Consider the following 26,959-nt stretch of genomic DNA (forward strand, 5'->3'; position numbering starts at 1 on the left):
GCTTTAGCAGCGGATACAGAGGAAGAGAAGGCAGAGAGGAGGGAGTGAAAGCATAGGTCCTCCTGAAGTTTAGTTTTCCTCCATTTTCGCTCAGCCCTGTTCTGTAAGCTCATAATGAGTCACTCCGCCACGGAGCAGGACAGGAGGGCCGAGGCGGCCAGGAGGAAAGAGGACAATGCGAGTCATAGGATGCGGTAAGGGAGGAGAGTAGGGTCGACGAGGCAGAATTAGGAGACAGGAGGGAGAAGGACTTAGCAGAAGGGAGAGATGATAGGATAGAAGAGGAGAGAGTAGTAGTCAACTCAGATCAAATTAGACCAGGAAGCCAACTATTGAATAGAATAGCATAAAATAGACTAAGGTGAAAATGGATTTGAGATAAACGCATAGAGAATGGAAATCTCTATCGCTCCTCTTCTCTCTTCTTATTTTACCTTCTATCTTTCTCACTCTCCCCTTCTCCCTCCCCCTCTCCCCCTGGCAGTATTCCGTCTGAGCTGTGCCCTGCCGAAGAGGCCTCACTTTGGGGAGGTGTCCGTGCTGGACTTGCTGCCAGGGGGCACTGCCCGCTTCCACTGCCATATGGGCTACCACCTGCAGGGGGCAGTGGCACTCACCTGTCTCAACACATCTCTGCCTGTCTGGAGCAGCAAGGAGCCAAGCTGTAGAGGTAGGGAGGAGAGGGAGACACACGCACACACAGGAACACACACACCCACATCTCAATGCTCTGCTGCAGTCTGGAGCAACAACATGCCCAGCTGCAGAGCTGGGGAGACACATCAACTCTAATCATCACCATCACACCTGTTCCTCCATAGCGCTGTGTGGAGGGTCAGTGAAAAACGCTACAGTAGGGAGAATCTTGTCCCCCTCTACCCGCCTGGGTCCCACCGCCACCCATGACCGCTCCTGCTCCTGGTCCCTGGAGGCCCCCACTGCACAGAGACTACACCTGCACCTGGAGAGACTGGCCCTCGAACCCACTGACAGGTGAGAGAGAGAGAGAGAGAAAGAGAGAGAGAGAGAGAGAGGGTGTGTTTGAGCTTTGAATGTGTAACCTGTAATTGTGCTATAATGCATTTACATTTCTCCCCCCAGACTTGTGTTATGGAGCGGTCTGGATGCTGGGTCTGTGGTGCTGTTTGACTCTGGGCGGGGTGGTCCAATACCATTTGAAGGGGTGATCAGTGAGGGTCCAGCAGTCAGGGTTCAGTTCATCACAGACCAACCTAACCACAATACAGGCTTCAACATCCGTTATGAGGGTAAGAGCACACACACATACACACACATGTATAAACACAATATCTCATAACCTTTCTGTCTAACCTCAGCTCTCTCATCCTCCTGTCCTCCCCCTCTCCTCTCCTCAACCATCATCTCCCCCTCTCCTTTTCTTTCCTCCCCCTCTCCCCCTCTGCAGCTTTTGAGCGTGGGCACTGTTATGAGCCCTACCTGCAGAATGGTAACTTCAGCACCACTGACCAGGTCTATGGGGTTGGAGCTGTGGTGCAGTTCAGCTGTGATCCTGGTCACTCCCTGGAGCAGGGACCGCCCGTCATAGAGTGTATCAATGCCAGAGACCCCTACTGGAACGACACGGAACCTCTCTGCAAAGGTGTGTGTGGGAGGGAGATTGGAGTGTGTGTCTGTGTGGTTTTGCGCGCCCGTGTGTGTGTGTGTTGAGAGAGTTCTGATATCACAGTGTTACTGAGACACTGTTTAATTGGGTTATCTCATCACTCTCCCACTTCTTTCTCCACTCCCTCCCTTCCTCCCTCACCCTCTCCTCACCTTTTCTCTCCCCTCTCTCCCCTTCCCCATCTCCAGCTCTGTGTGGGGGGGACCTGGCAGGTCCCGGGGGTGTTATCCTGTCTCCTAACTGGCCAGAGTGGTATGGAGAGGGAGAGGACTGCAGCTGGAGGATACATGTAGGGGAGGACAAGCGCGTGCTGCTCGAAGTACAGCTGTGAGTGATATACACACACAAATATACAGACAGACCAACAGACAGACGCACACACACACACACCAACCACCTGTCAGAATATTGATGGTAAGAGGTTGTTACACTAGCCAGATGTTACTCATTAGCCAGACTCTGAGGTCATCAGCTCCCAGCATTCCATTTGATTCATCCAGCCTGTAGACTCTTACACCATTACCTCACACTGAGTCAGCCACATGGAGCTGATACCATATGCACTCATATAATTTACTCTGGGACAGAAATACATCTGTCATCTGTCAAATCATGTCTCTCGCTCTCTCGCTCTCTCTCTCTCTCGCTCTCTCTCTCTCTCTCTCTCTCTCTCTCTCTCTCTCTCTCTCTCTCTCTCTCTCTCTCTCTCTCTGTCTCTGTCTCTGTCTCTGTCTCTCTCTCTCTGTTCTCTCTCTCTCTCTCTCTGTTCTCTCTCTCTCTCTCTGTTCTCTCTCTCTCTCTCTCTCTGTTCTCTCTCTCTCTCTCTCTGTTCTCTCTCTCTCTCTCTCTCTCTGTTCTCTCTCTCTCTCTCTCTCTGTTCTCTCTCTCTCTCTCTCTCTCTCTCTCTCTCTGTTCTCTCTCTCTGTTCTCTCTCTCTCTGTTCTCTCTCTCTCTCTCTCTCTCTCTCTCTCTCTCTCTCTCTCTCTCTCTCTCTCTCTCTCTCTCTCTCTCTCTCTCTGTTCTCTCTCTCTCTCTCGCTCTCTGTTCTCTCTGTTCTCTCGCTCTCTCTCTCTGTGTTCTCTCTCTGTTCTTTCTCTCTCTCTCTCTCTCTCTCTCTGTTCTCTCTCTCTCTCTCTCTCTCTGTTCTCTCTCTCTCTCTCTCTCTCTGTTCTCTCTCTCTCTCTGTTCTCTCTCTCCGTTCTCTCTGTTCTCTCTCTCTCTCTCTCTCTCTCTCTCTCTCTCTCTCTCTCTCTCTCTCTCTTCTCTCTCTCTCTCTCTCGCTCTCTGTTCTCTCTGTTCTCTCGCTCTCTCTCTCTGTGTTCTCTCTCTCTCTCTCTCTCTCTCTCTCTCTCTCTCTCTCTCTCTCTCTCTCTCTCTCTCTCTCTCTCTCTCTCTCTCCCTCTCTCCAGTTTGAACCTGAGTGACAGTGACATGTTGACCATCATGGATGGTGATGAGGTCACCCCCCATATTCTGGGCCAGTACGTGGGCGGGGCCGGGCCCTTCAAGATACAGTCCACAACCCCTGACCTCACCGTGACCTTCCACGCCGACCCTGCCGGCCTTGTCTTCGGCAAGGGAGAGGGCTTCATCATCAACTACATGGGTAAGAGACGATGATGGAGAGGAAAAAGGGAGGGAGGAAAGGGAAGTGAAGAAAGAAAGAGGAGAAAGTGAGGGACAAGATTCATTTACAAGAGATGGTAGCCAATATTGGAAGTATAGCTGAATGGGATATAGCCTAGTTTGCAGCCGAGTTGAAACAGAGTCAGAGAGTGAAAAAGGGAGAGATAAAGATGAGGAAATGAAAGAGACAGTATAATGTCCCAGACTCTCTATTTCTGTCTCCTCTACCCTTCTCTCTCTCTCTCTCTCTCTCTCTCTCTCTCTCTCTCTCTCTCTCTCTCTCTCTCTCTCTCTCTCTCTCTCTCTCTCTCTCTCTCTCTCTCTCTCTCTCTCTCTCTCTCTCTCTCTCTGTTCTCTCTCTCTCTCTCTGTGTTCTCTCTCTCTCTCTGTGTGTTCTCTCTCTCTCTCTCTCTCTCTCTCTCTCTGCCCTTATTCAATCACATCCTATTTGTCTCACCATCCATCACAGATACACACACACAATTACTTGGAATGCACTTCTCGTTCACACAAGGAAACAAAAACATAAAATCACATTATGCACACTCAATCATTCTACATGTACACTTTAGACATCCGTTACTAACAATTGATTCCCATTCGAAGTCCTATTTTCCCTAACCCCTAAGCTCAAAATGCCATTTTTCCTTGTGGGGACCCGGCAAAATGTCCCCCATTTTCCTTGTTTTACTATCCTTATGATGACTTCTGTTCCCTACAAGGATAGTAAAACCAAAAGCACTTCTTTCCCCAGTGAGAAAATCAGAAAGACATCCTGACTGCAACATCCTTACTTCTCCTTTGTTATTGTGTGTGTGTGTGTGTGTGTGTGTGTGTGTGTGTGTGTGTGTGTGTGTGTGTGTGTGTGTGTGTGTGTGTGTGTGTGTGTGTGTGTGTGTGTGTGTGTGTGTGTGTGTGTGTGTGTGTGTGTGTGTGTGTGTGTGTGTGTGTGTGTGTGTGTGTGTGTGTGTGTGTGTGTGTGAAGGCACAGTAGAGGATAGCTAGATAAATGAGAAAGCCAGTCAATATAAATTAATAATTGAACCAAGAAGCCTGACTTGCTCATCCCAGTGGACCAGTTACACAGAAACACACTGGAATACTGTATACACACACAAACAAAATGTCTAAATCCTACAAATGAATACATTTGATATAAATCACACAAAGTGTTTATAAATGAAAGTTCTGTGTGTCTACATGGTAACAGAGGTGTCCCGTAACGACTCGTGCCCGGACCTCCCAGAGATCCAGAATGGCTGGAAGACCACGTCCCATACTGCCCTGGTGCGGGGTGCTCGCATCACCTACCAGTGTGACCCCGGCTATGACCTGGTTGGACGAGAGACTCTGACCTGTCAGCTAGATCTCACCTGGAGCACACAGCCCCCCTTTTGCGAGAAGAGTGAGTTAACGAGAGGGGGTTGGGGGAGGCTGTGTGCGCGCGTGCGTGTTAGGCCTGGGCGATATGGACATAAATCAATTTCACGATAAATTTACTGAATTACCACGATAACGACAAATTGAACGATAAGTTCATAACATGAATGTGTATATTACCCTTAAAACTCCTACTACTGCTTTGAAAGTTGTACCTATCAATTATTACATTAACAATCATCTATATTTAGCTAACTTATTTCATTTTTCTCCCTTGCTCTTCTCTCTCTCTCTCTGTCTCTTTCTTTCTCTACTTCTACACCCCTCAACTCTCTCACCCTGTCTCTCTCTCTCTCTCCAGTAATGTACTGTTCAGATCCGGGTCATGTAGAACATTCCACTAGGTCTCTGTCAGACCCTAAACTCCTGGTTGGGACCACCATCCAGTACAGCTGCTACCCCGGCTTCATCCTGCAGGACGGCTCTACACTCACCTGCTATGGACGAGAGCCCGGAACCCCTGTCTGGACATCCAAATTGCCACACTGTGTCTGTGAGTATGCGTGTGTGTGCGTGTGTGTGTGTGTGAGCGTGTGCGCTCGTGCGTGCGGTCCTGGTAATAAATAGTGCACAGGGCCCTGGTTGGGACAGAGTTTGTACTACAGTAATGTTTCCCCAGGACAGGAGGCCATGTTGCCCGTCATTCAGTGTGTATTATAAACCTCAACAGTTCTTTCTCCTGTAGACCAGGTGCTCATTTTAATAGCGTTTGATGTTGCCGAGCTAATCTGTGATGGGCACTTGATCTCTGGCAGAGACGACTCCACAGGGGTTGGCTCTTTCTTTGTAATTCTAACACCGCTCCTAGCCTGTTTGTGTTCATGGTTATTAAAGTGTGTGTGTGTGTATTACAGCTTCATCCTCCTCTCTGCGTTCTCATGGCTATTAATCTGTGTGTGCGCACACATGTGAGGCGTTTGATATGCTAATGCAGTGTGCAGATCAGGCCCTGGCCACCTGGAAGAGGGGGCGAAGATTACCCATGAGTCATTGCAGCTCGGCTTGAGGCTGTCAGACCAGGAGGAGAAGCTGTCAATCAACCATCCTACCTTCCCTCCCTCCCTGTCAGTCTGTCTGTTTGCGTGTGACTCACACCTCCTTAGAACCAGTGTTCTCCAACCCTCTCCTCCAGTACCCCACGCTGCTCCACTTAGTTCAGCTATTTCACTTCTAACACTGATTCAACTGGTCAAGTGCTTGATGATTGTTGAGCAGATGATGGTTTACCTCCCTCTCTCTCACTCCATCTCTCCCTCCTCCCTTTCGCTCTCTCTCTCTCTCTCTCTCTCTCTCTCCCTCCCTCTCTCCAGCCGAGGAATCTGTTTCCTGTGAGAACCCTGGTCTTCCTGACAACGGGTACCAGGTCCTGTCCAAGCGCCTCTACCTGCCCGGCGAGTCGCTCACCTTCGTCTGTTACCAAGGTTATGAGCTCATCGGCGAGGTCGCCATCAAGTGCATCCTGGGAAATCCGTCGTTTTGGAGCGGACCACTCCCACTGTGCAGGGGTGAGACCCAGCTGCCATGCACCCACATACCACCCCTGCAGACATGCATGGAAGGGAACATTCCTCACCGTGACTTTCCACATAGACACGGATGTAGCCATTGGTGCTTGTTTTAGTAATGATATTTCAGTATGTCCCTCTGCATGCAGCTCTAGGCAGCCAGGTTGGTAGTTCCTCCTCTCTGTAGTTGTTTAAGACTGCTGGGCTGTGGTCAGAAGTAGTGTAACTATATTTGGAATGAATGGACGCAGCGCTAGACATACACTACATGACCAAAAGTATGTGGACACCTGCTCGTCAAACATCTCATTCCAAAATCATGGGCATTAATATGGAGTTGGTCCCCCCTTTGCCGCTATAACAGTCTCCACTCTTCTGGGAAGGTTTTCCACTAGATGTTGGAACATTGCTGCAGGGATTTGCTTCCAGTCAGCCACAAGAGCATCAGTAAGGTCGGGCACTCATGTTGGGCAATTAGGCCTGGCTCGCAGTCGGCATTCTAATTCATCCCAAAGGTGTTCAATTGGATTAAAGTCAGGGCTCTGTGCAGGCCAGTCAAGTTCTTCCACACCGATCTCAACAAACCATTTCTGTATGGACCTCGCTTTGTGCACGAGGGCATTGTCATGCTGAAACAGGAATGGGCCTTCCCCAAGTTGTTGCCACAAAGTTGGAAGCACAGAATCATCTAGAATATCATTGTATGCTGTAGGGTTAAGATTCCCCTTCACTGGAACTAAGGGGCCCGAACTATAAAAAACAGCCCCAGACCATTATTCCTCCACCTAACTTTACAGTTGTCACTATGCATTGGGTCAGGTAGCGTTCTGCTGGCATCCGCCAAACCCAGATTTTATACACCTGTCAGCAACGGGTGTGGGTGAAATGGCCGAATCCACTAATTTGAAGGGGTGTCCACATACTTTTGCATTTATATAGTGTACCTGCCACCAGTGCTATGATATACCTTACCTAACCTGTCAATGTTTGAGAGAATTTCTGATGTCTTGCAGCCAACCATGACTGCTTTGGCAACCATGCTTTGGAAGGTGAGTCTGTTTGTCTGTCTGTCTTTCTGACTCAGTGAGGCTGTTTGTCTGTTTTTCTGTATATTTTTCTGTCTTTATCTGTCCGTCTATCTGTTAAATCAGATCTTTATTTGTACATACATTAGTGGCTTAAAGTGATTCTTCAGTACTTCTGTATACTTTTTAGCCAGTAGTTCTGAAAGTAGTGCTCACAAGCCAAAAGTGTTCCCCAAAAATTGCATGCCACATCACATATGTGCAGATATGTGCACCACTTCATTGCTTTCTCTCGCTCTCTCGCTCTGCTGTGTGTGCATCATGTGCATCTTGCTAGCTATCACTCATATGGCGAGGGGCTGAAGCTCATTGGTTGAACTCAAATTGCTAGGGGGCTGCCCACGTGAGGGGAAGTGTAGAGAAAATGGCCCAGCACAGCTTCCAGAAAAACAGATGCTTTCAAACTAGGGATTTTGTGGCAGGTAAGACACTAATTCTGCTGATAGATTATGCATGTCTGAACTTCACATTGGCTCATCCAGCCCAAAGCGGAAGGTGTAAATACTTAGTAGTTGCCAAAGTTCCGGAGCATGTCTTTAATCAGCTACTGTCCAGTCTGCACTGTTCTTCCTAATTACCTGTACTCTTGGATCATTCTTGATTATTTTTTACAATGATTTCTTACAATGACAGTCAAAATCATGTTTTTTATGAAATGGGATAATATTTGAAGGAAACCAGATAAAAGTATGATGACTAAAGTATGAAAAATGACTGTTGCTGCTACATTGATCATACAATTACTTGTCCCCTCCCCCATGTCAAACACTTGGATGTATTAAGGGGACAAGGTGATATCACTTTAACTCTAATTCTAATACACCAATGGTACCATGATGTTTTCTTACTTAATTTAAATAAGCACCGCCTTGTAACCAACATTGGTGAAGCCGTTTGCAGAGGGGCATGGTTTATATAGCTAGATAGCTACTCTAATGGTACCAATTTGACTGTATGGTGTCAGCAAATGTAATTGAAAGTTTACCCTATTCATCTATGGCAAATATCATTATATGTTTCCCCTTGGCGCCGGAGGAGATGACTGCCGTTTCACGGGCTCCTAACCAATTGTACTATTGTGTGTGTTTTTTTGTGTTATTTGTAACTTATTATTATACGTAATGTTTCTGCCACCTTCTCTTCTGACCGAAAAGAGCTTCTGGACATCAGAACAGGGATTACTCACCTCGTACTGGACAAAGATTTTTTCTTTAATGAGTCGGACGTGAAGGATTTACATCACAGCGGACAAGGCCCAAATCCCCGTCATTCGCATGAAGAAGAGACAGAGATATAAGGGAGGTCGGGGTGCCTTGTAAGAATCCGACGGCGAGTGGGTAACCCGCCTCTACCATCAGTCCTATTAGCCAACGTGTAATCATTGGATAATAAACTGGATGAGCTCCGATCAAGCCTATCCTACCAACGGAACATTAAAAACTGTAATATCTTATGTTTCACGAGTCGTGGCTTAACGACGACATGAATAACATACAGCTGGCTGGGTTTTCCGTGCATTGGCAAGATGCTCTAGACCACCTTTACTCCACACACAGAGACGCGTACAAAGCTCTCCCTTGCCCATTTGGCAAATCTAACCATAACTCTATCCTCCTGATTCTTGCTTACAAGCAAAAACTAAAGCAGGAAGTACCAGTGACTCGCTCAATGCGGAAGTGGTCAGATGACGCAGATGCTAAGCTACAGGACTGTTTTGCTAGCACAGACTAGAATATGTTCCGGATTCTTCCGATGGCATTGAGGAGTACACCACATCAGTCACTGGTTTCATCAATAAGTGCATCGATGACGTCGTCTCCACAGTGACCGTACGTACATACCCCAACCAGAAGCCATGGATTTCAGGCAACAGCCACACTGAGCTAAAGGGTAGAGCTGCCGCTTTCAAGGAGCGGGACTCTAACCCAGACGCTTATAAGAATTTCCGCAATGCCTACTACAACGGCTCCAAAGCTCGTCGGATGTGTCAGAGCTTGGGAACTATTACGGACTACAAAGGGAAGCACAGCCACACGAGCCTACCAGACGAGCTAAATGACTTCTATGCGTCCTTCGAGGCAAGCAACACTGAAACATGCATGACAGCACCAGCTGTTCCAGATGACTGTGTGATCTAGCTCTCCGTAGCCAATGTGAGTAAGACCTTTAAACAGGTCAACATTCACAAGGCCGCAGGGCCAGACGGATTACCAGGACTTGTACTCCGAGCATGCACTGACCAACTGGCAGGTGTTTTCACTGACATTTTCAACCTGTCCCTGTCCGAGTCTGTAATACCAACATGTTTCAAGTAGACCCCCATAGTCCCTGTGCCCAAGAACACCAAGGTAACCTGCCTAAATGACTACTGACCCATACCATTGTAGCCATGAAGTGCTTTGAAAGGCCGGTTATGGCTCAAATCAACACCACTATCCCAGAAACCCTAGACCCACTACAATTTCCATACAGCCCCAACAGATCCACAGATGATGCAATCTCTATTGCACTTCACACTGCCCTTTCCCACCTGGACAAAAGGAACACCTATGTGAGAATGCTATTCATTGACTACATTTAAGTCATTTAGCAGACGCTCTTATCCAGAGCGACTTACAAATTGGTGCATTCACCTTATGATATCCAGTGGAACAACCACTTTACAATAGTGCATCTAACTCTTTTAAGGGGGGGGGGGGGGGGGTTAGAAGGATTACTTTATCCTATCCTAGGTATTCCTTAAAGAGGTGGGGTTTCAGGTGTCTCCGGAAGGTGGTGATTGACTCCGCTGACCTGGCGTCGTGAGGGAGTTTGTTCCACCATTGGGGTGCCAGAGCAGCGAACAGTTTTGACTGGGCTGAGCGGGAACTGTACTTCCTCAGAGGTAGGGAGGCGAGCAGGCCAGAGGTGGATGAACGCAGTGCCCTTGTTTGGGTGTAGGGCCTGATCAGAGCCTGAAGGTACGGAGGTGCCGTTCCCCTCACAGCTCCGTAGGCAAGCACCATGGTCTTGTAGCGGATGCGAGCTTCAACTGGAAGCCAGTGGAGAGAGCGGAGGAGCGGGGTGACGTGAGAGAACTTGGGAAGGTTGAACACCAGACGGGCTGCGGCGTTCTGGATGAGTTGTAGGGGTTTAATGGCACAGGCAGGGAGCCCAGCCAACAGCGAGTTGCAGTAATCCAGACGGGAGATGACAAGTGCCTGGATTAGGACCTGCGCCGCTTCCTGTGTGAGGCAGGGTCGTACTCTGCGAATGTTGTAGAGCATGAACCTACAGGAACGGGTCACCGCCTTGATGTTAGTTGAGAACGACAGGGTGTTGTCCAGGATCACGCCAAGGTTCTTAGCACTCTGGGAGGAGGACACAATGGAGTTGTCAACCGTGATGGCGAGACTAAAACCTATTTCCCCTCAGGAGACTGAAAAGATTTGGCATTGGTCCTCAGATCCTCAAAAGATTTTACAGCTGCACCATCGAGAGCATCCTGACGGGATACAGAGGGTAGTGCGTACGGCCCAGTACATCACTGGGGCCAAGCTTCCGGCCATCCAGGACATCTATACCAGGCGGTGTCAGAGGAAGGCCCTAAAAATCATCAAAGACTCCAGCCACCCTAGTCATAGACTGTTCTCTCTGCTACCGCATTGCAAGCGGTACCGGAGCGCCAAGTCTAGGTCCAAGAGGCTTCTAGCTTCGACCCCCAAGCCATAAGACTCCTGAACAGCGAATCAAATGGCTAACCAGACTATTTGCACCTCCCCCCCTTAATTGTTATTTTCTTAGGTATTTTCTTAAAATTGCATCGTTGGTTAAGGGCTTGTAAGTAAGCATTTCACTGTAAGGCGCATGTGGCAAATTAAATTTGATTTCATTGGACTACAGCTCAGCTTTCAACACCATAGTGCCCTCAAAGATCATCACTAAGCTAAGGACCCTGGGACTAAACACCTCCCTCTGCAACTGGATCCTTGACTTCCTGACGGGCCGCCCCCAGGTGGTAAGGGTAGGTAACAAAACATCTGCCACGCTGATCCTCAACACGGGGGCCCCTCGGGGGTGCGTGTTCAGTCTCCTCCTGTACTTCTTGTTCACTCATGACTGCATGGCCAAGCACGACTCCAACACCATCATTACGTTTTCAGACGACAGTGGTAGGTCTGATCACCGACAACGATGAGACATCATATAGGGAGGAGGTCAGAGACCTGGCAATGTGATGTCAGGATAACAACCTCTCCCTCAACGTGATCAAGACAAAGGAGATCATCGTGGACTACAGCAAAAGGAGGGCCTAGCACGCCCCCTTTCTCATCGACAGAGCTGTAGTGGAGCAGGTTGAGAGCTTCAAGTTCCTTGGTGTCCAAACTATCATGGTCCAAACACACCAAGACCGTCGTGAAGAGGACACGACAATGTCTATTCCCCCTCAGGAGACTGAAAAGATTTGGCATGTGTCCTCAGATCCTTAATAAATTCTACAGCTGCACCATCGAGAGTTTCCTGACTGGTTGCATCACCGCCTCGGTCTATTACCTCAATTACTTAGACTAACCTGTGACCTCGCACATTGACTCTGTACCGGTACCCCCTTGTATATAGCCTCGTTACTGTTATTTTATTGTTGTTCTTTAATTATGTGTTATTTTTTTCTATTTTCTTCTTTATTTAAAAAAAATGTAAACTTCAGTTTATTTAGTAAATACTTTCTTAACACATGTTTGTCTTAACTGCAATGTTTAAGGGCTTGTAAGTAGCATTGTATTCGGCACATGTGACAAATACGATTTGATTTTTGATTTGATCTGTGTCTAGTATTAGCTAGTTACTGGCTAGCTAGGTCTTCAGCCAGCATGGAACAAAAGGGGGAAAGGGTTGTTCAAAACTCAGACACAGCTGTCAAGTCAACACATCCGTTAGTGCTGCTGTGAACCGCATCACAAGAGACATGCCAAAAGGGAGATGTTTATAAAAATAAATCATATAATTAATGCAATTTCAATGTTGTTTGTGTTGCTTTGTATATCAACGAATTTGCTTGAGATGATTTTACAGCAACACTGCTTACTGCATCCAAGTTGCTTGATATAGGCGTTTCAAAGAGCTGTCAGTCAAGGCGAGCTCATAAATGTAAGCTCCCCAGCCACTCAGCCTGACTTTTCAAACTTCCTGGTAGTTAGCCATGATAGAAAAGTACTTTTCAGAATGACTGTTCAGGATCTTTAAAGGATTGATGGCATTAGATTTGAGTATTTGTGGCCTCCATTTACAAACAAATTGACCTAAAACGTCTCTGATGTTACTATCATTGGTCTTACTACTCCTACTGGTGACTGTCGTGGAAAATCGTCTCAAAAATATAACACTCGTAAGAACTTGTGAAATCAATTAGGCTTTTAATACAGAGCATTGCCAGCCGGAATGTCCCGCGGAACACACACCACTTCCCAGCCCCGGCTCCAGCATTTATACACAAATAACATATGGGTCCACCCCATATGCAAATAAGCATACTTCCCCTAATTCTTCCTGCCATCATTATCTTTTTAGTTCAGGCTTCCTGCTTGTTCACGCCTACTAACGCCCATATCTGCTTTCAGTTAGATTATAATAGTGGCCAGACCCGTGCTTGTCTTAAAAATAATATATGTCCATCTATCCTATAGGCCTATGACTTAGCCCTGTATTTAACTCAGTCCTCAGCATGTTCTCTGGTATGTGTCCTTATTGGAATCGGCAGACTATGTGTCTCTTCTATCATTAGTGTGTCCAGTTGCCCTAGGCGCCTATTTCTCTGGTATGTGTGCTCTTAGTGGAATGGGCAGACTATATGTCTAGTGTGTCCAAGTGCCCTAAGTGCATATTTCTCTGGTATGTGTATCTCTAGTGGAATCAGCAGACTATGTGTCTCTTCTCTTCATGTGGTCTGTTTTTTTAATGTTCAGCTATCCTATGCCTTTATATGTTATCCATGTGTCTCATTTACTCCTACAAATTCCCTCCTCTGGGGCTAATTAGCCACATACATTATGCAAATATGACTTTGGAATGGTAAATGAGAATACCTATGATGGACAATAAAATAAACAAACAAAGTAAAACATATAAACCAACTGGACCAAACATCTCCAATTTGTTAATGTGAAATAGGAGTAAAAGATCCAATCAGAAACATTAAAGAAAACCTAACTAGACCAAACATTTCAACATTATCCTCTCTTGCAGACACCTACCAACCTTTGTTAGATGATTAAAGACATGGTCCATAGACACTTGTAACCGGAATACCCTCTGTCACCTAACATGTTTTTGTAAAATGATCCTATTTTTAGAAGGCAAAACTAACTTTAATTAAAATAAAATATATATGTTCATCGATATATATCAAAAAATTCAAAGAAACATATAAAGAACACAAAGCATTAGGCAAAATAAAAATGCTAAAACCCCATTAACTAGGAGCACAGTCCTCATCCATACAAATAAGACAATCTCCTCTTTGACACTTGGCACAGAAAAAAGGTTCCGGGTGATGGTTATGACCATCCTCATGAATTTTTGTACACCACTTGCAATTGTGACGCAAATGACACTTTTTGTGAACATGTATAAGTAAACAATCATCTGAACTGGGTAATTTAACATATACATGGAAACCATCCTTACGAAAATCGTGACACGCATGACCACCCCCCCCCCCCAATCACTTCATAGAGACAGTTAGGGTTACCAAAGGGGCAGTCAAGAGGTCCTCCAACCGCATTGCAAGGCTTTCCATACTTATTGGTATAATTGCCTGGGCTTCCCGGTACAGGATCAATCACCACAGGAGGGTCATCTCTCCTTACAGACATCTGTTTAACTGTTGTCTGAACCACAATTGACTTTACCAGGGGTATAACACAACAAAATGCAATACCCAGAGCCAATAACCCTCCTCCCAACATGATGGCCATCCTAGCAAACATGGCTCCCCACTTTCCTAACGCTAGGTCCAACCAATCCCATACATGAAAGTCTAAACCAGCATTAGCCTTTACTTCTGCTCGTAATCCTTTGAGTTTGGCCATAGCAATATTGGGAATAAAGGTGCAACAGTCATCCCCAAACATAACACAAACTCCACCCTTCTCCGCTAAGAGCCAATTGAGAGCCTGTCTATTTTGCCAAGTCATTTTACTGGTAGCCTGTACCTGTTCCCCCAACGCCGTTAGAGCCGAGTCAGTATAGTTAATGAATCTCTGTTGGTTGTAGTATATATATAATTAATCCACTCTAAATTCTTATTTGGTGTTATCCACAAGAATATAGATTCAAATCCTGATTTAACCTCATCTCTGGCCTTGAAATTCCGAGGTACACCTCTAAGCAGTCCAATTGCATTAAGGTATACCTTAAGACCCTTCTCATAAGCCCTTTTAACTCTAGATTTTACATAGTCATCATGGGGTGATTTAATAATAGTAACCTATTTAATTGCTCTAACTAAGGCACAAAGACCAATCCATCTATCAGACAATACATTCAACAGTTAGTTTCTGGATGTGTGGAAGGAACAATCAGCAATACCTCTGTCTTGATTTTTCAACATAGTAAGAGATGGCGCAACCTGAGTTATGTGACCACACAACCCTTTTCTATTCATAATCAACCCTTTATCATTACTTTTACGAACTCCCGCAGTCTCTAGCACCCAAATAGTATCACATTCTACAGTGGTGTTTCCTACATCAATTCCTTCGGTGTTATGGCTGTAAAAACATTCATATTTTCCTTTAACCACAGTACCTCTGTCTAATTGAGGTCCATTTGATTCAGTTCTAATGTTATAGGCAGCACAATCGTTGTCTCCCAGCATGGTCTCATTCAACATAGTTTTACCCCTAGTGCTTACCCAGAGCAATCCTACATTTTATGTCACACAAGGGAATAGAATACTTTCTATTGGTACAATGGTCATTTTTCCAACTTACACAGTTTTTAAATGATGCTGGTTCAGAGACTATTAAAAGATCAGACAAAGGTGATTTTCTACACAAAATACAATTGTCCATTCTGTGTTTGTTTGCCATATTCTTAGCCCATTCGTACCACTCGTTCTTCACTACTTCTTCTCGTGTGCTGTCCTTGAGTGGTTCTGATTCTGATACATCTAGTTCTGTCGCTTTTACAATGTTCTTATCTTGAGGTAGATCAGTAGAGTTTATCAGAAAGTTCCAAATGTCAGTAAAAAACTCTACTGGCTCTGACGTCTCAGGTTGCTTTGTGGGTACGGTGGTCTGCTTGGTAAGGGAGGTCGATGTCATCTTAGTGGTAGCTACTGTGGTCGTCACAGCAGCCGCCACCCTTGTTGTTGTCACAGGTTCTTCCTGTTCAGGTGCAGGGGTAGGATCAATCTTAATGACCGTGGAGCTACTCCCTTCGGTCACTGTTGTTCTTGTTCATGATGAGCACCCTCTCGTCTTTTTCTTTGATTAATGTCAGGTCACATCTTTTCGGATCCCAAACGACTTGTCCCTTTGTTTGGTGATGTGTCCATCCACAGAGTGCCATCTCCGGTAAGGGTTTGATCCTTATGATTGAGATAGACTTCAGTTCTCCTGCTTCTGTTTTGAGTTGAGGTGGAACAGAGATTCTAACCTTGTCAGTCTTTTTGGATTGTTCGACTGATTCCTTTCTTCTCTTCCTGCTTCCACCATACGTCTTGATTGTGCTTGAGTCTGTTGTTTCTATCCTAGCATTCACTGTTACTTCTGTTATGTCAATGTCATTATTCTTTTGTTGTTCTAACTTCAATTGTCTGTAAAGGAGACCATTCAAAAGTTTAAAAGTCAATTGTGGGAAATCCCCATCTTCCTCAGCATTCGGGACTTTTCCTCCTCTTTCTTCACCTGAGGCTCCCTCCTCAGGCCGGACTTAGCTTCCTATCTGGAAGGGTGTCAATTTTAGGGAAGAGATGTTCTCATTCTGTTCCTTGTGAGGCCTCTCCTCCTCTTCTGGGTGCATTAGTCGGTGCACTTGTCGTATTTTGACTTTCACTTGATTTGCTGTTTTCTTGGCTCCTCCCTGGCGTCTCAATCGTTTCCGCTGCTCCTGCTCCCTCCGGGCTCCCTCCTGGTGAATCAGCATCCTCTGTGTCCTCATCTCTATGTGGTTCTAACCTACTCTCTGTTGGGACTCAGCTGCAGTGGTTCAGATGGTACCACGTCTGGCTTCCTTTCACTTGGACGGCCGTTCTTGTTGCTTTGGCCACCTCATAGGGTCCTTCTCTCCTCGGTTGATCCCACTTCCTCCGGAACACTTGAACGTGGACTAGATCTCCTGGTATCACTGGGAGAGGTCCTTCTGGTCCCCTTGGATCATCAGACGCGGAACCTCTCGTCCTGGTTCAGGTTTCTGCCTTCTTTCTGTGAGGCATTCATACTTAGAGACTTATGGCCTCTGTTCTATGATTGCACCATACATCCTCTTACTTCCATCACTCATCACACAACAAACTGACATTCCATCTGAAGCTGGCGAACCCCTCTCCTTCTGGTTTCCTAAACATAAGACTTGGAAAACAACAGACCAAACATAACAGTATTGACAATGTTATGTGTTATGCATAAATATATTCATGAAAACTGAAATCTGAGACCATGACAATTCCCACTCTCTCTTCACCTGACTCTATGCCTCCAGGATACTTTTCTGCTGGACTCCACAAAAATAAAAGCCCTAAAAAGCGTCCTCATGCTTCCACCCAGTCTTCCCCTTTTGGCCCCAGGTTCTGAGAGGTGTTCCCAAATCATGTCATTTTTTACTTAGTTTCCCATCTGCTCCATTTCAACTGATAATCATGTGCATAACCTACAATTAACATTATCTCTTCTTGAATTAATTCAACACTGTATATGCTTTCATATCAATCCCTTTAACATGTTTGTTTAGAGTATAATATCCTATCATCTATTCTTTTTCACATGATGTATTAAAAAATGAAACAAGTAGCCCCCAAACACAACCCAGTATGTCTAAAGTAGCCCCAAAACTCAACCCAGTATGTCTATAGTGGAATCTAGTCTCTCTCTCTCTCTCTCTCTGATTCCACGTCCTCTGTCATGGTGTTTTCAAGCTCACCCATTATTCAGCTGGACCTCACTTCTCGTGAGACTTATGCACCCACCAAAGAGAGACATGAAGAACTTTACCACTGCAGTGTTGTACGAAGTATACCACCAGCCTGGTGTATCTTGATGTACACTCAGTCTCCAGAATGCAGCCCAAGCCCTTCCATTTCTGGCTGTTTTTTTTTTTCTTCCTGAGGACATACACACTAACACATGGGTTATTTCCTGACAACAGACTTTCTTCTTATAGCAAGATCACTAAATCTTAATTTTTAATAACAGCCCTATGTAAACATTCTTAAATCAATTTATATATCATTTATATCAGTATCAGTCCCTCCTCAGGAACATATACACAACCTTATGTTCCTCAAAACAAAAATAAATTGACCAAATGAGAAAGAGAATAAAATATATAATAATTGCACATGTGCAATATTATCACTATTTGTAATGTAATTAAACCTGGGGAAAATGTCCATCCGTGTAATTCTATGCCAATGTTATTGTTGGTCTCTTTCTTCTCCATCATTGAGTATCATCGCACAACAGACTACCTTTTTATTCAATTATATTATAACATTTTTATCATTATAATTCCAATGACATTATAAAACAAAAAAAACAGAAAACCTTATCTAATATTCTGTAAGTTTTGTCAACCTCCTTGTCTCAGGATTAGTTTCCAGAGCTTTCTTAGGCCTATTAAATTTAAACAGTTCTATATCCAAATAACTAAACAGTTATTTTTAAATACATTTTCCAACCCAATATTCAGGATAACAGTCCTTAGTGTTTACTTTAACTTAAATTTGACCTTATCTATTCAATACATAACATCCCTTTAATAATTAACATTTATACTAAACACTTTAAATACCAGTATTATCTATTTTCCAATAGCCCTTTTGTCTCAGTTTTTCTCTCATGAGTGGCCTGGTAATAAAAGGTCAGTACCCCAATTCCTTTAAGTCATTATTCTCCCAGCAAATATAATTTCAGCATGTCTATTTTTAGATACAGTTCACAGGTCATCAGACACAGTTGTCCCTCACTATTCAGTCGGTTAGGGTGGGTTTGAGCTCCACACCCACTTGTGGTGATATTCTCTCCCATGCCTTAAAGCATTCTGACGTCACCTTCCATGATAACTCCCTTATTCTACTGGTGATTTCTCAGACGAATTACAGATGATGTATTTATCAACATAACCCTCACAGAGACCCACACTCCAATAAACTCTTTGGAGTAACTTTCAACACTTTTTATATGCAGAATGAACAAAACACATTTGTGTATTTACCCAAAGACCATAACCCCAAGGAACTGATAATTATACCTATGAACTCATGTTATATCAAAATTAAAATTAAACCTATTTGAATAACTTATTCAATTTAAGGGTACAACTCTTCATAATTTTCCCAGGGACATAATAGATTTTCAAAGTAATTATACATTTTGAATAGAGTCTGGTGTCCTTTAATCATTTTATAATTAAATCCCACCTGTTCCAACAATTTCTAGTAAAAGGTGATCAGTCTTTCACAGGAAATACTTAGGATTCAGGGCATTTTGACACCATTAATATGTTTCCACTCCCCTTTCTTTAGGAACAACTTAAATACATTTTTCAAAAAACATTTCCATCATTCTGCATACCCAATTTGAAACTGAATTGGAAAAAACCCTACCAATAAATCTACTAATGCATATTCATTCCCAGTACATGGTGTACTTACTAGTGAACCATAGCCAATAACACACAGGGACTGGACTCACTTATCCAGAACTCCATTTTTTAGCCTTATCCAGATATTTTTATTTTTAGAGCGGCTGACTTTAATTAACTGCTTTCCACAGTAATGCAGTCGCCAATGATATTTTGACCAAAGAAGATTAAACCCTTTTTTTTCTGGAAAAGAAAGTATACATATCGTTAATATTCACAATGTTACCTTTTAATCAGCAAATAGTTTTTATTCCATAAACGTCTTAACAGTTTTCAGAGAATGACGGTATAGAATGTCTAACAATTAAAATTCCATCTGTACTCTACTAGATGTCAAGTCAAACGTGATCTAATACTTCTTCTTGACCACATATAAACTGTAATCTCTATGAAACACTCATTGTTCGCTCAGAGACTATACACCGCCAAGTAAAAATTCCATTCTCACTAACCTCAAACCGATTAGTTGTTTGTTATTTTGACAAGGATACAAACTCTTGTATAGCGGCATTTCCTGCTATTTCACTAAGTTCTAGTGTCACCTTACACTAATTTTCCCCATATACCCCATATCCAAAACAGGGAGCTATTTTCTTATTGGTTCTTAGATATTGTCAATAGTTCTGCTAATCACCCGCACGTCTGCGAGGACGAGTGGAACCACATTTGTCTTTTATCGTAATGTATTTTCTGATGATAGAATGTTACCGGGTAATGGCGCCCCCCATTATCCAGTTTTTTCATATTCAATCCGAATTCGGTAGAACTAATGTGCGCTTCTTTCAGTGACTCCATGGCTTAAAAAAAAAATCCCTCATCTCTCTATGCTAGAAACAGTCCTTTTGTTTTCATGCCACTATTTATTTATTTATTTTTCCTAAATACTCCCATGTATTATACACCTTTTATTTACTATTTTTCCGAGGTAGAGCTAATCCCCTTTCCAATTAATAATTCATTTGTCACATCACTTAATTTCTCTTATCAAAGCCTACTCTATATAGTACAGACATTATTTCTGAATACTACAGATGACTTAATGTCTTATTCTAGTACAGTACTTCAAATATCACTGTGTTTTTCCCTTTACAGATATCATTATTTATTCATTTTATCTTAGCTAACCTAGATTCGTTTTAACGTTATAGTACAATTTCAGTTTATTTGCGATTCTGTTTTCTCTTTTGTTACCCACTTCCTATCCGTATTATACTATTCGGTTAACGCCTTTTTAAGTATTTTTATTTATTATTTCTTTTGACACCTTTTTTAGTAATTCTACTATGGTCGCTTATTACTTTATCACGTCAGTGTTTTTATCCTTGATTACAACTCATTTTACTTCGATGTTTCTTAATTCCGTTCCCTCTATCTAAGTAGTTAGAGGCACCCTTCCTCAACTTTCTACTCTGTCACAGGAAGGCTGCGCGCTCCCTCTTCTGGACGCTCTGCCTAAACACACACAACCTATCCTTCCTTATTCCTAATGTTCTATCTTTACACAGATCCACTCATTCTCTTACAGTATTTTCATACGTTCGTTTATTTTTCCATTCGTTCATTCAATCACTTTGTTTTTACCTAAAAACAACTTACAGTCTGTCTTTATTGACTTAATCCATTTCTTCAACATAAGCCTAGACTGATAGGATTTCTACGATATGACGAGACTACTGTCTAATCGGATCAGCTTGTCTTCATATCCTATTCACCCCCCAATACTGATATTTTCTTCTATTATTAGAGTAGTATTGTGGCGTGACCTACTGAATTACAAAACCCCGTTAGCTAGACAGAGCGTTTTTTATTCGCAGGATTTCTTTTGCATTTGAACGCCGCACAATCGGGCCAACGTCCTAAATATTTCACCCGTACAGTCCTCCTTTCGGAGCGGTAACCATGAATATTTATTTAACTACTGATTTATGTTTTAACCGTATAAGCTGCTTTTGCAGTTGAACGCCGCACAATCGGGCCAACGTTTTTCCTGCAACCTAAATATTTCACCCGTACAGTCCCCCTTTCGGAGCGGTAACCATGAATATTTATTTAACTACTAAATATTCACACACAGACCCTTCTGCCGTGAATATCCCACCCAAGCAGACCTCTTTAAAAATGTTCCTTTTTTAAAGAGCGGTATCGTGGCTTCCTAACTACTTATTTATGCAGTTCTCTATTATTTTTAGAGCCGTTATTCATAAGTAACCTGTCCAAGCATTCCTTCTACTAATTTTATTGAAGAGGTATCACAGGATTTTCTACCTACATTATCTGTTTTGACCATATGGGCTGTCCCTTATTATAACCAGCCATCTCAGCCAGATGCGCAAACAACCGCATCATTTAAGCTACACATTCGAACGGTCTGATCAGAACGAGCGCATGCATGCCCGCTCCGCTAAACACCTAACACAAGCAAAGTTCACAGCGCCTATTCACTCAGTCTCTATACATGCGCATACATTTATATTTAATACAATTCCCCAAATTACACATACATGCAAATTCATTGAATTCAAAAGTTCTTTAGTATTTACTGGTTTCATTTTAGGAAATTTGAAAGAGAGACTTACATGGCGCCCCTCTCGCTGAGACAGGATCTCTGAAGCAATCCATACAAACATTTCAACTATGTAAGAACAAGCCTACCTTTTATAGTTGTGGCCACATTGTTTGCAAGATTGTCCAAAGAAACTATCTCCAGCCCTGAACGCCATTCCTCAGTCCCTGTCCCTCCTGGCATGCTCGCCAAATCTGTCGTGGAAAATCGTCTCAAAAATATAACACTCGTAAGAACTTGTGAAATCAATTAGGCTTTTAATACAGAGCATTGCCAGCCGGAATGTCCCGCGGAACACACACCACTTCCCAGCCCCGGCTCCAGCATTTATACACAAATAACATATGGGTCCACCCCATATGCAAATAAGCATACTTCCCCTAATTCTTCCTGCCATCATTATCTTTTTAGTTCAGGCTTCCTGCTTGTTCACGCCTACTAACGCCCATATCTGCTTTCAGTTAGATTATAATAGTGGCCAGACCCGTGCTTGTCTTAAAAATAATATATGTCCATCTATCCTATAGGCCTAGCCCTGTATTTAACTCAGTCCTCAGCATGTTCTCTGGTATGTGTCCTTATTGGAATCGGCAGACTATGTGTCTCTTCTATCATTAGTGTGTCCAGTTGCCCTAGGCGCCTATTTCTCTGGTATGTGTGCTCTTAGTGGAATGGGCAGACTATATGTCTAGTGTGTCCAAGTGCCCTAAGTGCATATTTCTCTGGTATGTGTATCTCTAGTGGAATCAGCAGACTATGTGTCTCTTCTCTTCATGTGGTCTGTTTTTTTAATGTTCAGCTATCCTATGCCTTTATATGTTATCCATGTGTCTCATTTACTCCTACATGACACAGTGTAATCATAATGGTAAAACACATTTAAAGCCATTACCTTTAGAATGGGAAGATGTACCCAAATACATTTAAATAAATAAAAATGAAGTAACATTTTTCCAAAATGCCATGCCCAAATGCCAACATGAACGACCCCTTTGTTAATTGTCTGATTTGCTTTTATATTTTCTGCCTTTGTATTGCTCTATTATTATCACCTTTTCACTGGGACTGAACTGAAGTTATCTCTCTTCCTCCTTCCCTTTCACTTTCATGCTCTCCCCTTACCTACCTTCTCCTTCTCTTTCTCCATCTCCCCCCTCCCCTCCAGTTGCGGAAGCAGCTGCCGGGTCAGGTCTGGATGGAGGCAACATGGCATTGGCTATCTTCATCCTTGTACTTTTGCTCTCCGTGCTGCTGGGAGGAGCCTATGTCTACGTCACACGGTAAGACTACACTCCCTATCACCTCAACACACCTCTACACACCAATGGACCTGTTCAACACTGTGACCTGTTTAGATTATCATTGGATCAATTGAAATAGCAAATCCTGCTTTAATTTTTAAAAATATATAATATAATCCCATTTGTTGCCCAGTGAATAGGAGTCCCTGAACTCTACTTACTTGAATACACTGGAGCTGAATATTTTGTATTCAATTCCATTTCAACGCAATATTGTCCATCAATGGTCATATGGAAACTCTATGACAATTGAATAAACACAAACTGCCCTGGTTACCTTCCCATCTGACTGTGCAACCTTGGTTACGGTTGAATAGCATATGCCACAAGGTTACAGAACATTCAGATGGAAATGTATTGTATAGAACAGACATTATTCTGTCATGTAGAAAAGGGAATCTTGTCAGCTGCTCTACATGTGACAATTCTATCTTCAACATTCCAAACGTTTCACCTCATTAAATAGGCTCCAAATGAATGAGGCAAGTGAATCACATGAGAACAGTAATATTCTTTATCCTGCTCAGTTCTCTCTCTCTGCTCATGGAAACAGTGGTGTCATACATTTTTTTTTATTCCTGACACCCTGCTGTTCCTCTCTTGGCCACCAGGTGTCGCTACAACTCCAACCTGCGGCTGCCACTCATCCACCCACACCCCTACAGCCAGATCACAGTGGAGAGCGAGTTTGACAACCCACTCTACGAGACAGGAGTGGTGAGGAAGTACACACACACACACACACCACACACACACACACACACACACACACACACACACACACACACACACACACACACACACACACACACACACACACACACACACACACACACACACACAAACATAGTCATTGTATGAGACAGGAGGGTCTTTAATACTGGGCTCTGCAGTGGCACAGCGGTCTAAGGTACTGCATGACAGTGCAAGAGGCATCACTACAGACCTTGGTTCGATTCCAGGCTGTATCACAACCGGTCGTGATTGGGAGTCCCATAGGGCGGCCCACAATTGGCCCAGCGTCGTTGGGGTTTGGCTGGGGTAGGCTGTCATTGTAAATAAGAATCTGTTCTTAACTGACTTGCCTAGTTAAATATAGTTTAATAAATTAAATACAAATATAACATCTCTTTCTCTCCCTCTCTCAGGACACCCGTGAATATGAGGTATCAATATGAGGACTTTCTCAACTGGCAGAATCCCAAAATGAAGAAGCTTCCACCCAACCAAACCCACTCCCTACCCCTTCTCCTCCTCAGCCCCACCCAAAAGAAAGTTATGTAAATACAGACTGACTATAGATCTGCCCCTTCCCCCCATGACCCTGTCCTCCAATCACAGAAAGAGGAAACAGCGAGAGGGAAGATGAGTAGGAAAGGGAGTGGAGAGGAGAGGGGGAGAAAATAGGAGGAGAGGGGAAAGGAGAGGACAGGAGATACTGGGTGTTTCTCAATATTCTTACTACCATTCTCTGAGCATGGTTGGAGAATGAGTCCAAATCAAAGTATGCAAAATGGCGTGCGTACTTTGCTTGTAAACATTTCGAAGCGTGCATCAATGCAAGCTTCAACTGAAATATTCCCAGGATTGTTGACATAATATGACGCAACCACATAAAAAACAACGCAACATTTCTTGAAATCAATGGCGGCTGGTTTTGAGCTGAAGCGAGAGAAAATGAACTCCGACTTTGGAATGAAAAGTTGTCCACTCACATCATATGTTGCCTGACTACAATATTTTATCTTGATCTTGTTCATTTTGGCATATTTAACTGCCTAGAATATCCACTGTAGTCGTGTACATAGACTGCAGGCTAACTGATGAAGAATTGGTAGCTAACTTTAGCTAGCTAATGTTATCCACAAAGAATTCGTAGCTAACGTTGGCCATCCACCCTTCATAACAACATTAGTTTTAGTTGGGTTTTTTTTGTACAACTAGCTGGCTAGCTAGATTAATATGATTCACATATAGCTAGCTGATAATTACAAGCTTGGGTTTGCTTTATGTAGGTCATGTTTTGTCTGTATTGGTCAAAGTTAATACAGTATAACGGGAGTGCGCAGTGCTTCTCAAATGTACATTTGTATGCATTCTCCACACTCTTGTACTCACAAGAATGTACTCAAGAGAACATCCTCGGAGAACGAACTCGGAGCATGAGAGTGTGGAGCATGGCAGCAGCATATTGAGAAACACCCACTGTGAACAGGGCTGCAGGCGTTGGGAGATAAAGAGACAAACACTATTTACTCATGTGTCTTCTATTAGCTATCAAATACAGGGACAGAGGGAGGGAGAGAGGGGAAGGAATAGGTGGGGAGAGAGGGAGACAGAAGGAGGATGATGGGTGAGAGGTATAGAAGGGGTGGCAGAGAGAGGAGAGGATAGAACCAAAGGGAACTAAAGTATTGGTACATGAATGGGGTCCATTGAGATGTAAAACGTAGGGGTAAATTGGCACCTTAGAATCTGACAGAGGAAGTGAGGTTACTATCTCTTCCTGTCTGGGCACCATCTTCCTGCATTTCTAAGGCCTTGTCTTAGAACCGTTTGTAGTACTGGTTTTACAATAGTAACTGACCTTCCATGTGCAAGCTCAACCAACCAACCATAACAACACCAGAAGAGACCGGCACCAGATTATGTATTTATTTTGATGTAAATGTGATGTTTTATGCAGATTAATTCATGTACATTTTCATTTTGAGAAGAAAAAAATAAAATATGTACCATGTTACTGATTTCCTGAAATTAATGGTCAAATAAAAAGTATAACAGAATCTTTCTAAAAATTTAAAAAAAAACACTTGTCTTTGTCATCTGTTATTTCTTTGAGAGCTGGGGATGATCAGGTGACTCCCTGGCTGTGTCACACCTACAAGAGCTAGAAACGATCACAACAGTCACTATGTCACTACGCATAACACGGAACAACTGTTTTACACTTGGAACATGAAGAAAATAACATGTCTCTCCATTCTGACTAATTCAACAGTACATCCATACAGACCCATACATGCTGTATCTCAATACTTCCTCACAGGTTCCCTTTCTGGGAGCACTACCTTGAAGGTAAAACAACTGTTATTTTTCACCTATTGTGCAATCACTGTATCTCACACACACTCCAGTGGTGACATAGTTTCTGTTTCTGTTGAAACTGGTCCGCTTTCGTTCAGACCCGTCAGTTTTGTCTTCCCCTGACCTCAATACACAACAGCCTCAAAAACACAGTTGCTACTTCATGTTTCAATACTTATTGTTACTACCTGTTTTTGCAAATAGAAAGTTACTGTTGCAAAAACAGTTATTTACTTAACAGCAAAGATTTGAAAACAAGTGGGTGCTATGGTTCTTAGGGTGTATGTTTGTGTGTGTAATTAACCAACAAAACAGCTGAATAGAGAGGGGCTGAATAGAGAGGGGGTCAGACTCAAAGAAAGCCCTATATTTTCAGTTCAGTTTGTGTGTGCATGCGTAAAGGCAGGTGTGACTGAGCAGTGCAACCAAAAGCAGTCACAAGATGCATACAAAAATAGATGCTATACCCTCAGAACTGGAGCAAGTATATGAGTTATTTGTTCCTAAAGGTGCACTATGCATAAATCGCTCTGTCATTTCCTGGTTGCTCAAATTCTAATAGGTCACCTAATTTCAGTTTGTGACCAAACAAGCAAGTAAAATATAGAGAATCATTGTACCATCTAAACAACTGTGAAATATATTTTCGATAATCAAAAATATTGTTTTTTCAGCTGTTTGAAGGTGGCGTACAAAACTGAAAGCAAAAGACACAAAAACTCAAGAACAGGGAAGCATAGAAATAGTGCACATAGAATAACAGATCTGCCGCTTCTTAGACATGCTTTAAATGAGAATGAAAGATATATATAACTCGCTTTTCTATGTGAATTTGGTAGTGTCGCCCCAAAAGTGACATATTGCAG

The 26,959-nt window shown here is 43.4% G+C and overlaps 1 protein-coding gene across 3 annotated transcripts in view; it reads left to right on the forward strand.

Annotated features, from left to right (window-relative positions):
• LOC139544163 (seizure 6-like protein) overlaps positions 1 to 25,749 on the forward strand; it is a 69,388-nt gene extending 43,639 nt beyond the window's left edge. For 2 of the 3 annotated variants that reach the window (XM_071350966.1, XM_071350968.1), the window contains 13 exons: positions 485 to 670; positions 822 to 993; positions 1,102 to 1,268; positions 1,427 to 1,621; positions 1,834 to 1,972; positions 3,055 to 3,251; positions 4,482 to 4,676; positions 5,013 to 5,204; positions 6,022 to 6,216; positions 7,230 to 7,265; positions 22,871 to 22,985; positions 23,618 to 23,723; positions 24,155 to 25,749. In XM_071350966.1, the coding sequence (XP_071207067.1) occupies positions 485 to 670; positions 822 to 993; positions 1,102 to 1,268; positions 1,427 to 1,621; positions 1,834 to 1,972; positions 3,055 to 3,251; positions 4,482 to 4,676; positions 5,013 to 5,204; positions 6,022 to 6,216; positions 7,230 to 7,265; positions 22,871 to 22,985; positions 23,618 to 23,723; positions 24,155 to 24,184 (1,925 nt within the window). In that variant the 3' untranslated portion in view covers positions 24,185 to 25,749. The remainder of the gene's footprint in view (positions 1 to 484; positions 671 to 821; positions 994 to 1,101; positions 1,269 to 1,426; positions 1,622 to 1,833; positions 1,973 to 3,054; positions 3,252 to 4,481; positions 4,677 to 5,012; positions 5,205 to 6,021; positions 6,217 to 7,229; positions 7,266 to 22,870; positions 22,986 to 23,617; positions 23,724 to 24,154) is intronic. The other variant, XM_071350967.1, reaches the window with a different exon arrangement.
• Positions 25,750 to 26,959: the final 1,210 nt, after the last annotated feature.

Source organism: Salvelinus alpinus, chromosome 18 (genome assembly GCF_045679555.1).
Source record: "Salvelinus alpinus chromosome 18, SLU_Salpinus.1, whole genome shotgun sequence".
Taxonomy (NCBI): Eukaryota; Metazoa; Chordata; class Actinopteri; order Salmoniformes; family Salmonidae; genus Salvelinus; species Salvelinus alpinus.